Source organism: Quercus suber, unplaced genomic scaffold, assembly GCF_002906115.3.
Source record: "Quercus suber isolate HL8 unplaced genomic scaffold, Cork oak 2.0 scaffold_125, whole genome shotgun sequence".
Taxonomy (NCBI): Eukaryota; Viridiplantae; Streptophyta; class Magnoliopsida; order Fagales; family Fagaceae; genus Quercus; species Quercus suber.
Window position 1 is genome coordinate 1164586 of NW_027069589.1, and position 14634 is coordinate 1179219.

Genomic DNA, 14634 nt, shown 5'->3' on the forward strand with positions numbered 1-14634 from the left:
CCTACCTGGCTCCCCCTCTACTGTTGGGCAATGAAAACCGTTGTGCCACTCTCCCGACACTATGAGGAAATCTTGAGTTAACCCCTTATTGGAATCAGGAAGACACTGGATAAGACGAACCCTATCGTCCCTTGTCTTCATATAGTACGTCTTACCCCTCAGGTGATGAAGGTTGTAACACCAGTTCACATCGTGGTGAGTCAGTCTCAGCCCCATTTTCTCATTCAGGGTATCTACACACCCTAATATCCTAAATACATTCACAGCACACTGAGTAGGAGCCAGGCGAAAATGCCTAAGGTAATTAAGAGTTACTGGCCTCATAGGGATTCTTATCCCCCCTTCTACAAAAGCGACTATTGGGATCACAACTTCACCCTCTCTCCTCTTAAGGTACCACTTCCCTTCTTCACAGTACTTCAAACTCACATTATTGGGTATCCCATAGTCGACAATGAATTTGTTCATCATCTCGTTGGGCTCAACCAATTTCTTAAACTTACCCATCCCCCCAAGGACAGCTAAAAATTCCAGAAGAAGAAAAAAAGGGATAGGACCAAGAAAAATTTGAGGGTCACTAGAAGAAGAAGACTTACAGAAGTATGACGATGCTCTTCAGGAAGAGTACAAGTTGAACTAGACGCAAGTCATACGCATCAATGGTTGTAAGCGCGAAAATGATGAAACCAGGCGGTTCAAACAGGTACTTATACTCCCCTTTAGGTTCCCCAAATGTAACCGCTTGTGCATAAAAGCAAAAGATCATACCGTTGAAAGTGGGAAACGTGGTGCCGCCAAAATTTAATGTGGGCACCCATTAAGTCTTGAAACGCTAAAAACGCGTATCGGGCAGTCAAAAAGTCGCCAGCATTAACACGAACCGAAGTGGGGTGACTCGTCTAGAGGGCCCGCAGGTATCAAAACCCTCCTCCCCGTCCGAGGGAACCTGCAGCAGGGTTTTGAGGGGCTATTGTGGGGCCAGTGGACCTGATAGCCTCGGCCCATCGGGTAGCAGGCCCAAGGCCCATGCCGAGGAACACTGGCTATTCAAGGCTAAATTGGGGAAAGCCTTTTTTCCCAATCCACGCCGAGGACCTCCTCATCCTCGGCTTGACAATGGTGATTTTCGGGAAAGACCAGGCCCAAAGTAAGCTGTCACCCTCGCATTTAATGCATTCACCTAACCCCCCTGGCCGCATTAATGGGGATATAACACCTTAGCAGGGCAACGTTGATCAGAGTGAACCACTCGAGTACTGATAAGGCCTCTGATGGGACGGACGGCCAAAAGAGAGGCAAATGAATGATCAACAGATGGAATAAGGAGATAGGAAGATGAAGACTATATAAGGAAAGCAAGTAAAGTAAAAAGAGGGGGGGGGGGAAAAGAAAAGAAAAAGGCTTCCTCGGCCATGGGCCGAAGAGCATCCTCCTAGTTGTATAGAAACTCTAAGTATCTTTTTATAAATGAAAGTTCATGCTTGATGAACGACGGCCAGCGCCTAAACCTTTAACCCACTCTCTATAAATTTATTGTTTGGGCTGGATTGGGCTGAAAACCCATTCGTACTCAGGGTCAATCCAAACTGAGTCCCTACAAGTATATATATATATATATATATTAGATAATAGGAACTAGGGTTATGTGTATATGGGTTGGGTATATAATTGGGCCTCTTGTGCCAAATGCATAATAAATTAACATAAATAATATTATCTTAAACACTTTTCAAAGTGAATTCTAGGAACATCCCCTATGGTTTGGTGAAATGTCAAAAGCCCACTTCTATTTTTAGAAATGACATTTACTCCCTTGTGCTTGTTATTTTTGTTTTGTTAAAAAAATTCAAATCATATAACCAATTCAATCTAGTTAAGTTTTAATTATTTAATGTGATTTAATTATTCACATTCTTTTGTTTATTTGATTCGTTTTTGTTTTTTGTTTTGGTTGTTTGTTTGTTCTTTAATTTATTTATTATTTTCTTAGGAATGAAAATATAATCAAAGTAAAAAAATTTCACTCGAGGGTCAAGTATAATATAGAAACAAATTTCCAAATATATATACCACACACAGATATATATATATATATATATATATAACTTATTGACCCAATTTTTTATCTATATAACTTTTGATAAGATGTCTTATTTTTATGAAAAATTATATAAAATTAATAAGAAAATTTATTTTCCAGTGTTGAATACTTTCTTTTATGTGACCAGTACTAGTATTGAATACTTTAAAAGTTTAAATTGGATGTAAATTGAATATTTGTTTGAGATAGTTTGAATTAAACAGTAGATTTTCATTTAATGGTGAAAAATGCTCTACTTTTTTTTATATCCAAAAAGGCTCTACTTAATGCCAAGTCATTGATATTTTAAAAATGGATCTGTTACCCATCTCCATCTCACATTATATTTTATTTTTTAAAATTTTCACACCTTTCCCCCTAATAAAGTTCTCACTTAACTTTCTCTAATTAGCTCACCTCTTCCTCCACCAAGGCTCCACCCTCTCTACCACCATTGGATATATATATATATATATATAAACGTATTAACAGAAAGATATCACATATATGGATCAATTAAAAAAAAAGTGAAAGTTTATATAGACATAATTTATGTGTCACATTCCAAGTAAAAATAATAGTTCATCAATTACAGTTACACATGTTATCAAATTGAGACAAAATCTGAAATCGTAGAAAGACTAATAAAAAATAGCTGACTTTATAGGCTTTAAGCAAATTGCATTAAGATTAGTACTATCTTAATCATATTGGCCAGTGTCGTGCATGTCTTCCGCATTGGACTCACGTTATGACATAAAGCTATTGGAATGTTGCATATGTCAAGTTGTTTTTACATATTGTACGGATTGGTGGAAGAAAATATGATAAGAGGAACCCTCTGTTTAACTCAATCTTCAACCATATATTTGAAGCTTTATTCATGGGCAAGTCAACTAGATATTTCATTATTGCATCCCAAGAACAGATCTCATGGGGAACACAAGATAAAATTACAAATGGTGTATCCTAAACACCATGGTAGACCAATTTAATTCCAAACATGTGATCTTAAATTCTCATCATGTGCCTATGGTGGATTTTATGAATACCAAATACTATCATGTTGTTTTGTAATCTTCCCTATGGTATTCTCACTTTCTTGCGTTTACATGGGCGCTTTTGAAGTTGCATTTAGAAATAACTCCTGCTAATGTGCCAACCTGTAGAAAACTAGAAATAGCTATTAAGTATTAACTTGTTGGCACTAAAGGTAGCAACAATTCAAGACCGGTAGAATAAAGAAAAATAGTTAAAGACGATGCATTGGAGGACTTGGTGCGCTATGTGGATTTTATTTAACTTAATTAACCAATAAAATTTCTTATCGTTGGATAGAGCAGGGATTAAATCTTGCCTATGGTAAAAAAGAACTTATTGGTATCTTATTATGATAATAAAAAATAATCATCATGAAGTAGATACCATTAATTCAAATCATATCATATTTGTTTCCCAAAAAAAAGGACCGTTTAAATCACTTATTTACAATAATTATTTCATACTCTGTTTGGCTGTAGCTAAGGTAGGAAGAGAAAAGAAAAAAAGGAAGAGAAAGGGAAAGGGAAAAGCAAATTATTTTCCGTACATGTATTTGGATATAAGAAGAAAAGGAAAGAAGGATAAAATCTAATCCATCTTTCCTTATTTTTTTTTTTTTTTTTTTTTTTTTTTTTAAAGCATCCATCTTTCCTTAGTTTGGTTTGTAAAGTAAAAGGAAAGGAAATATGTATATTTTTACCATTATGCCCCTTATGTGTATCTAACATATTTTTATCTTTTGGTTTAGAAAAGTTAAGGGTATATTTGTAAATTATCCCACATCATTTTTAAATTAGTTATCCTGGTTTCCATTCCTCTTCTGTCCAATTTAGGCTAGTAAGGATTGTGGTCTCAACCACAAGTTATTCTCTCCAATTCTTCCACATTTCTTTTCTATCATTTGATGGAACTGAACAAAGGAAATTTCTCTTCCAACCCCCAACGTTTTCCTTTCTCTCATTATTGTGAATTGTGTAATGTTGTTTAAACATTAATTAGCCTAACTTTTCTCTCCTTGACTCTTTGGAGTCTTGGAAAGTAAAAGAAACCAACTTACATTGTCCAACGTAAGATTCAAAGCTCTCTGGTCTGTTTTGCTGATTGTAGTAGGGGATTTTTCTTTTCTTTTCATCTTTTTTCATCCCCTTCTTTTATTTTCCTTCTTTTCTTTCTTTGATACACTTGTCATTATCAATGGATGCGGTGATGGAGGAGATGTGGAGGAAATTTAATCTCTCGGATGAGGAAAAAGGAGTTTTGGCCGTGAGCTCCTAGGATGTGTCAAACTCAAAACAACATGCAAAATTCAATATCATGTTCAAGTTACAAACTAGCAAGGAACTTAACGAGGAGGCGTTTAAATCCACAGTCCAAAAACTTTGGCATGGGTTGCATGATGTTACTATTAAAGAGGTTGGAAACAATATTTTTTTTGGCTATCTTTATAAGTGGGGAGGACATGGTGGAGGTTCTAGACAGAAGTCCTTGGTCCTTTGATAGGAGATTGATTTTACTGAAGCGATTTACAGGTGATTTCAGTCCAGGTAATGTTTTCTTCAAATACTCTCCTTTTTGGATTTGAGTCTTCAATATTCCTATTAAAAGTATGAATTCATCTGTTGATTCCCAGATTGCCAATGAGATTGGAGTTCCGATTTTGGTTGATGGCTCGAAGAGTGGATTTGCTTGGGGTCCCTTCCTTAGGATTCGGGTTGATATTGATGTTACCAAACCCCTAATGAGAGGGAAAATGGTTCATATTGAAGGGGCGGGGGAAGGTTGGGTATTCTTTAAGTATGAAAGGCTACCTACCTTCTGTTATAGGTGTGGTATACTTGGTTATCAGGAACAGGAGTGTCGAAAGGTACATAAGGGTTGTCTCTCAATAGATGAGGATGGATTTCAATTTGGTCCATGGATGTGTGTAGTTGCTCCAAAAACCAAACAGAGAAAAGAAAGCCTCAACCAATCCAGATTTAGTGATGATGATGAAGAGGAAATTCAAGTTACCGATGGGGATGAGGATGGAGTTGTAGGCATTGTTTCATTAGGATCTGACTTAACTATATAAAATACTAGTTGTAGACCCACTCAATGTGTGAGAATATTATTAATGGTTATTTTGTGGTTAAACTTAATTATTTGAAAGAAAAAAATTTATAATAAAAATTTGTTAAGGATCATTTTATGAATCGCCTAAAGAAAATTCTTACCACATAAATCAGTAAACTACCATTAATATAAATAATAATAAAAAAGCTCAAAAAATATATAACATAATTTATCAAATTATTCAAATAAAATTTTGTGAAGAAATCATTCAAATTAGCTATCAAATATATATACAACATACGCTAAAATAATATATACAATATGGCTTTTACAAAAACAATGAATTCAAATAGACATATTAAGAATAATAATAATAAAAAGTAGAAAAATAAAAAAGAAGAGAAACCTTAGTGTAAATTTTTGTGCAATTGAATATTTCTCTCTTGTTATGGTTTGTTCATGTGTGTGTGTGTGTGTGTGTGTGGAGAGAGAGAGAGAGAGAGAGAGAGAGAGTTGAGTAAGAATGTAATTATTATTTGAATGATTATTGTGATTTGCTGATAATAATTAATAAAAAAAATAATAGAAACCTAAAACGTATTTTTTTCCTAATAAAATAGAGGACCCTAATTTATTGTCATTTAAAGTAATTAAAACAATAGAGAACATACTCATAGAGTGAGACATTTGTATTACCTAGAAGCAAACAAAGAGTCATTCTTTTTGCATTTGATGACTTTTATATTTAGGAAACTCATTTAGAAAAGACTTTGATTTATTATTATTATTATTATTATTAGAGTCACAATTTTTAGATAGTTTATTATGTTTTGTCAAAGATGACGTGGTAATGAAAATGAAGATTAATTGTAGTATAAGTATATTATATATCTTGTCATTTTTTTGGTATGATGCATCCTAATATGAAGTATTCATTACGCAAATTATTGTTCTTTATATCAACTTCCAAAATCCAGGTGGTAATGAAAAAAAAAATCCACAATTGCTAGAACATTTGAATTTTTTTTATTATTAAATATTAATTTTTTTCTTTCTTTCTTTTCATTGGAACTGATCAGTGAAGAATTTGGGCTTACTATTGTCATTGTTGCAATAAATCCAATGAAACACACCCATTTATGAATGAAGTTTACTAACATAATAATATTCTTAAATATTCATTCTTCCTGTTTTTTCCCTACATGAGCATGGCCATCTTTTTTTTTCTTTTTTTTTTAATCCTTCTTTTAGTCATTTTATCAAACACGTGGAAATATAGAACTGCAAATATTTGTATTACCTTCATCATTGAAATAGAGAGCAAACCACTTTCTTGGCAGCATTTCATTGTAAAAGAGAAACACACACACACACACACAACATTGCAATATATAAAATATGCTTGACATACAATATGGTTTGAAGGAACAGAACGATATCCCCATTTAAGAATATAGGCTTGTAGTTCTAAAAGGAGCTCTATACTTGCAGGAGTTAAATCCAAAATCATTTCCTTTCTGGTTAAGAGAAATAGATGGCATCTAACGATTTATATATCTTCTTTTTGATTTATCTTTCTGATTTTATAAGGGCAATGGCAATTGAATATCATGAACTGGTTAGATTCAATGAAAAGATTAAGAGGCAATAAAGGAGGAGATGTAGAGTTTGAGGCATTAAAGAGCTTAAATGGGAAGTTTAAAATAGTGGAAATAAAAAGTCATAGGTGTCATGAAAGTTGAAGTGAAAACTGTAAAAGCGTTATGGAAGTTGAAATGAAAATTGCAAAAACATTAAAAGACTAATAGAAAAAAATGGAAATAAAATACAATTTTTTATTAATGAAAATAAAATAATGACATAGCTATTGATGTGGCTCAACTGGAGCATAGTAATAATAAATGTTACGCTTCAGCTTTTAGATATATATATATATAGATATAGATGAGACATTTATTTATTAGATGGGTGGATCATGGTCCACTTAGTGCACCCAATAATTTCTTGAATCAATGGATTTGCATAGGTACTAGACATTGTAATTTCAAAAATATAAATTTATAGAACTACAAACTTCCAGAATAAAATGAATCCAATCATCCAAACATTTACAAATTACACAATCATACAAACCAAAGTAAATTCATCTAAAATAATTTGAGACATACAAATAGAGCCCCGTACAACTAAATAACCCTATTTTTTCTCCCTTCTTTGTGTGTTGTCTTGTAGTCAAACCCTCATGACTGGAAAATAAAAATATTTTGAGAGGAAAAATGCTTCAAATAAATAGTGGGTCGTACTAAGGCTTCCTTCCCACGGCTTTGCCACAAAGTAAAGCATTAGCAGGAATGTCATATTCATTGGCAAGGTTGTGGGCTGCATTCCAGACTCTGAGATACAATTGTTGCCCAAGGTACTGCCTATCCCATATTGCAGACCTGAAGTTCCACATACCTTGATTGTCCAAGGAGATCCATATTGAGGTCCAAGAGTTCGGATACACCTGCAGGAAGATGCAAAGCATATTAGGAAAAGTACATAAAAGAATCGTATAAAAATAGCCATACAGTCATTTAATTACTTCTTGTGACCTTTATAGCTAATATCTAAGTTGAACAGTCAACGCATAGCATAAGGATGATACTGGATCTTCCAAGCTATATTGTGCACTGTCTTATCCTCATGGTGACTGATATTGGTGGAAACCATCTAATGTGCTATTCTTAACAAGTATCCAAAGGACATTTTTATAAAATGACTAGACAGAGGTGCCGTAGAAGTTTACTCAAGCAAGAATTTCATTTTTTTTTTTTTTATAAGTTTTGTCAAGATCAACTTGCGCTCTTAGCAAAATATGTTGACTGATATATATGTCTTGTCCAATGCAGTATATGAAGCTTCCAACAATTCCAAGTATATATAATATTTTTTTTTTACATAAAAATATTTGTTGAGTCAATTCAACACAATATGAATTATCTATTATATTCTATATTGGTCGACTTTGACTAGTAAGTAGAGGTTCCATAGTTGATACCAATAATTTTGGGAATAAGACTTGGTTGTTATGTGTATGAGTGTGCGTTTACTATGGTTTGTTTCTCTGTTTCTGAATTGAGGATGATTAGATCCCTCCTCAAAGTGCTGAGTATCTAGTGAAACCATTGTATGCAACAAGTGGGATTCACACAGCCATTTACATTTCCTATTGTGAGGAACCCTTAGCGTGCAATGTGTGTCCTAGATACTGCCTCCCCAAAGTGATTATGGGTCCGTTTGGATAGCACTTATTGTTGCTGAAAGTTGATAAAAACTGATTGTTGCTGAAAACACTGTAGCAAAATAATTTTTAAATGTGTAAATAGTGTTGTGGGACCCACTTTTAATATTAAATATTACGTGAACAGTACATGAACAGTGCACGCACAGTAACTTTTGTCTCCCCAAAGTCAACAACTGCGGCAGGAAAAAAAAAAAAAAAAAAAAAAAAAAAAAAAAAAAAAAAAAAAAAAAAAAAAAAAAGAAGAGAAACGCAAGTCTGAAACGTGCCGTGACTTGCCTCCCTATCCAAACGCACACTATGTGTTGAATTTTCACTTTCAGTCAATAAAAATAAAGACCCTTTAATGCAGCGAATAATAGAGAAGGCATTTCCCACTATGATCTAGAAAAATATCAAGGGAACAGTACATCAAGATTGGTTAATTTACCTGAGCAGTATGTCTAGTTAGAGCATCAACCAGATTATAGGTGCTTCTTTTGGCTTGTGTCCACTGTCCGGAACCATAACTGCATTTGTTGAAATGATAATTAGTACAACCTACCTAAACTCACAAGAATTAAAAGACCAATGAAGAAACTAACTTACCCAACAACCCAAAAATCATAACCATCAAGATGCCAAGACTGAATGGTTTTTTCATTGTTTTGGAAAACAACTTCAATAAAATCATGGAGGGAAGCTGGAATAACAGAGGTACTTAAATATGCTGGACCATCAGAGGGAAGACTTTGGATGGAATCCAAGCTGAAGATGCCAGGGATGTTGAAATAATCAGCAAGTTTCAGAGGGGTGTCAGCATTAATATAGGAGACCCTGTTAACAGCATAACGCTGTTTTCCATTAATCAAAGGGGCTGAGTTGGCCAACACAATCGTCTTTACAGGTGTTATTTTCCCATAATGGTATGAGCCCTGAGGGTTAGGCCTAGCTGCACTTGCTGTCAAATTCCACCTATAAGGAGAACAAAGTTTAGAACAACAAAACCAAAGCATTACACTTTAAAATCATTATACTCTTAGGCTTATTTTGCAAAGGTCTTCTTATTGCATACCTGAAGGTTCTGGCTTGCTTCATAGACCAGTGTACTTGGTAAGTAGGACCAGCCGGCAAGGGTCCAGAGACGCGGGTCTGAGAGTTCGTGTAGTGTAAAACTGCACTTGCTGAAAGAACACGCTTAGTGAATCGTGTGGATGCAACAATGTAGTAGTCCTTTGGAGGCTGATTTAAGGTTACTAAGACAGCCACGGATTGGCCAACATGTACATCAAGAGAGTCATATGTGTCTTGAACGGTATGAGATCCTTCGACCTCAACTAACTTCAGTGAATGGCCCTGAATTCTAAAGTTCAACGAGGTTGATAAGCCCACGTTTGAGATCCTGAACATGTAGGTTTTACCTGAAAACATAAGAAACAGATAGGTATTAGAGAAATATTTTTGATAAGCGTGTATGTGAGAGTTACTTAGAGAAGTCGAAATAGGCCAAGTGCTAAATTGTTCTTCAATGAATCAAGAATATAGCAAATTAATTATCGAGGATGACCTTGATCACCGTTGAAGGTATTTTGAGCCTGGCCGTTTATAAGGATACCATCAGGGAAGGGAAGAGATTTCCCTGAGTCCAAAGATTGCTGCAATGTCTGCAAACATCATGATAAATTATTATGAGAGGTCTAAACAAGCCATTAGGAGTATTACACAAAAGGTAAAAGTTGTCAAATTCTACTTTTTAAGTAGCACGTAGCACTAAAGCAATGTTTTCCTTCAGAATTAAATGATGGCTGGATACATGATTCAAAGACCCAGATAGGCTCAAAATATTCACCTCAAAGGAAAAGGAAAGAGAAACTTGGAAGATTAAAACACATTTCAAACCAACATTATGTCTAGCGGTTTCTGAACTACCACACAGGGTTCAAGTCCAAGGAAAAATAAGAGAGAAATACAGCGGAAGAATGGTCTCTTTGATAGAAATTTTGTAAGAAGAGTGGGATGAACTACAACCAATAAGCTTAACTAGCTAGCAGCCGTTTGATGTGCAATGCTTCTGTCACAGGTGAAGAGTAAGAAAGAGCTTTAAACATCTTTTATTGGCTCAAATGACCGAAATCCGTGGCCCTGTATAGATTCACAATTCCTATTGAAATGTTGACATCCTACAGCATTGCTTTGACATTTTCTGGAATGATTTAGAAAATTCTAGGGCAAAATGGCTAGGAGAAGTGGATTTTTGGTAGTAAACATAGAGCCTAATGTAATCATCCTTCAAACAAATGCACATAAAGAGTGCCATTTCTATAAGGATAGCAGTGTCAATGAAATATGTGTGCATTCAAACAAAGAAAAACATTATATCTTACTGACCTTACGGTCGGTTTTGAACCAATCACCAGCAAGTAAAGTGAAATCTCCATCAGGAGTTGGAAACGGGATTGGTATCTTTGGTCTCTCATAGACATTGAGTCCTCCAAACCCTCCAGAAGCTTTGTGCAGTAGAATAGATGGGAAATAGGTGAAGGTTCCAATCTGATCCTTGGCTTGAAACTTGTAAGTGAAGTTCGAATTTGGAGGGATAGGGCAATTGGTACCTAACACTCCATCTTGCCATGAGTTCTTCCTTTGTTTAATACCATTCCTATTGTCATAAAACAAGTTATCAGTACTATGCCACAACCACATTATCTGGTATGAAGGTAAAGAAACTGCAAATGCAAATTTCATATCATACTAGTGCTACTCCATTTTACAAACCTACAACATTTTAACATTGGCTGTTAGTGAATTTCCCAATTCAAATTTACAAAGCTAAGCAGCATGGTGGCATAGATCAAGTTAGAAAATAAAAGAAATTGGGATTTTGAAACAATCAGATTTTTAATTAAGTGAAATCCAAGAAAACAAAAATCTCTAGATATTCTTGGGTGTGGTAAATCATCAAAGGTTACTGGATTAATAATACCAGCACAAGGAACCGTAATTGTCAATTTTAAAGGTAGACTAGTATTTTAAGTTACTGAAACTTTCCAAATTTGAACAATGTTTATCCTCCTTCTATACCCAATAAACCATCAAAACTCAAAAGGCAAAGCTACTCAAAGAAGGTACATTGTTGCCATTCCCCAAACTTCATAAAACAACAACCAAAGCCTTAGTCCCAAAAATTTTGGGGTCGAGTATAGATCCTTAACAAACTAATTAGGATTGGCCACACTTCCTAATAACAATTTATAAAACAAAAAACAAAACACTGGCATGTGAGCAGCATAGAAAAAAAATAAGAACCTTGAGCCCAGATCTGCGTAACATAAAAGGGGCAAGTCATAGACAGAGCACTACTCAGTTACTCACCATGTCAATAGGAAAGGCTCATCCAGTTTGTTAATGAGGTTAAGGATGATGTTGTCATTAGTTACCACATCAAGTCTAGGACCAGGAAATTGACCATTGATAAGGATTACCTTCAAAAAATCAAACACCATAACATTAGAAAAAATCAAAAACCCCGCAACTCTTAGTCAATAATCCAAGACTATAAGATTCAATACCAACCTGTTGGGGTACACCCAGAGGAGAAAGAGTCCCATATGTCACAGTCCATGTGAAATACTTATATGGGTCATCTGCTGTCACCTGAGAAACGCTGAAAAGTGCCAAAACTCCACAAAACACATGGAGCATTAGCAGCAAAGCTGATTTTTCCATTGGATCTGCCAAAACAAAGCCACCCCATTAGTCATAGTACAAAACAATAACAAAATTGGATAGAATGTTATAACAATGAAATGTAACATCAACAGCATTACCAAATTTTTGGGGCGGAAAAGAGTCAATTGTTTTGGGGTCACAGTGGGAAGTGTGGCTATCAGTAGACAAGACAGGACAGCCTTATAAGAAGAACGCGGAAAAAAAGCTTCCCCGGGTATGTGTGAAATTTTTTAGTACTGTTTGCAACTGGGTAGTAGCAAATTTCTTTTTTGACTAGTAGAGTTGTGCTTTTTATTTTATTTTATTTTATTTTGAAATGTTTCCGTGTTGGGGCGCATTTGACGCGTTTTCATGTGTGATTATTATACATAATAGTAATAATTTGGGGTTTGCTTCAAACAAAAGCTTAATCCTCACCTTCAAACTCTTAACTCTATCTCATTCACGCGTAGTGTGAAAGCGGAATAGACTAATTTTGTTGGACCGAAAAAGCGAAAACCCTCTAATTTCGGCCTTGATTGCTCGTAACTAGTACTATTACTTAACCTATCTTTTCAAGCTTTCTTTAATATTTTTCTTTTTCTTCCATACCTTTTTATTGATAAGCTGGGACTGTTTTTTTTGTTTTTGTTTTTGTTTTGGGGATCGGGATGGGGCCCATAATTCTGGAAATAATAATTTTGGGAAGATTTTATTATTTTAATAGGTGTCATATTTATGACTATAGAGAGTATAGTTGATGGTTATGGGGCACGCATAAACTGTGAAATTGGATGAGCCAATTGAATGACACCCATTTTATATTTTGCGAAAAAGAAACCGAGCAAATGTCATCCTCACATGCAGATCCGTGGCCAGTGATGGTCTAATTAATTTTGTGTTGTTTTCCCAAATTTCAGTTGGCTTTGGAAATTACGAATTGGCACTTAGCAGCCTGCAAATGCTTTATACATTATACTATTATTATCCTTTTTCATTTTTTGTTTTTTGTTTTTTTATGTAATTATTCTTTATTATTGGCCAAAATATCAATTAATTTTTAATATAGACGGATTTGAATTTCGATAGCAAAGGAGTCAATACCGTATAAGAAGCTGTACCGGTTTGGCCAACGGTACGATATATTTCGGATTACCGTNAACAATGTTTATCCTCCTTCTATACCTAATAAACCATCAAAACTCAAAAGGCAAAGCTACTCAAAGAAGGTACATTGTTGCCATTCCCCAAACTTCATAAAACAACAACCAAAGCCTTAGTCCCAAAAATTTTGGGGTCGAGTATAGATCCTTAACAAACTAATTAGGATTGGCCACACTTCCTAATAACAATTTATAAAACAAAAAACAAAACACTGGCATGTGAGCAGCATAGAAAAAAAATAAGAACCTTGAGCCCAGATCTGCGTAACATAAAAGGGGCAAGTCATAGACAGAGCACTACTCAGTTACTCACCATGTCAATAGGAAAGGCTCATCCAGTTTGTTAATGAGGTTAAGGATGATGTTGTCATTAGTTACCACATCAAGTCTAGGACCAGGAAATTGACCATTGATAAGGATTACCTTCAAAAAATCAAACACCATAACATTAGAAAAAATCAAAAACCCCGCAACTCTTAGTCAATAATCCAAGACTATAAGATTCAATACCAACCTGTTGGGGTACACCCAGAGGAGAAAGAGTCCCATATGTCACAGTCCATGTGAAATACTTATATGGGTCATCTGCTGTCACCTGAGAAACGCTGAAAAGTGCCAAAACTCCACAAAACACATGGAGCATTAGCAGCAAAGCTGATTTTTCCATTGGATCTGCCAAAACAAAGCCACCCCATTAGTCATAGTACAAAACAATAACAAAATTGGATAGAATGTTATAACAATGAAATGTAACATCAACAGCATTACCAAATTTTTGGGGCGGAAAAGAGTCAATTGTTTTGGGGTCACAGTGGGAAGTGTGGCTATCAGTAGACAAGACAGGACAGCCTTATAAGAAGAACGCGGGAAAAAAGCTTCCCCGGGTATGTGTGAAATTTTTTAGTACTGTTTGCAACTGGGTAGTAGCAAATTTCTTTTTTGACTAGTAGAGTTGTGCTTTTTATTTTATTTTATTTTATTTTGAAATGTTTCCGTGTTGGGGCGCATTTGACGCGTTTTCATGTGTGATTATTATACATAATAGTAATAATTTGGGGTTTGCTTCAAACAAAAGCTTAATCCTCACCTTCAAACTCTTAACTCTATCTCATTCACGCGTAGTGTGAAAGCGGAATAGACTAATTTTGTTGGACCGAAAAAGCGAAAACCCTCTAATTTCGGCCTTGATTGCTCGTAACTAGTACTATTACTTAACCTATCTTTTCAAGCTTTCTTTAATATTTTTCTTTTTCTTCCATACCTTTTTATTGATAAGCTGGGACTGTTTTTTTTGTTTTTGTTTTTGTTTTGGGGATCGGGATGGGGCC

At 35.0% G+C, this 14634-nt stretch overlaps 1 protein-coding gene across 2 annotated transcripts; it reads right to left on the reverse strand.

The window, feature by feature from the left end:
• Positions 1–7215: 7215 nt before the first annotated feature.
• LOC112040532 (L-ascorbate oxidase homolog) lies at positions 7216–14240 on the reverse strand. Of its 2 annotated transcripts, none has more exons than XM_065776032.1 (9): positions 14075–14240; positions 13821–13978; positions 13620–13729; positions 10824–11094; positions 10003–10099; positions 9511–9856; positions 9045–9410; positions 8887–8965; positions 7216–7679 (listed from the first exon to the last, which is right to left on the reverse strand). In XM_065776032.1, the coding sequence occupies exons 2-9, from the start codon at positions 13971–13973 to the stop codon at positions 7476–7478; spliced, it is 1626 nt and encodes a 541-aa protein (XP_065632104.1). In that variant the 5' UTR covers positions 13974–13978; positions 14075–14240; the 3' UTR covers positions 7216–7475. The 2 variants fall into 2 exon arrangements, with proteins under 2 accessions (XP_065632104.1, XP_023929187.1); XM_024073419.2 differs by lacking the exons at positions 13620–13729; positions 13821–13978; positions 14075–14240 and adding exons at positions 11808–11917; positions 12009–12166; positions 12263–12426.
• Between the last annotated feature and the right edge of the window lie 394 nt (positions 14241–14634).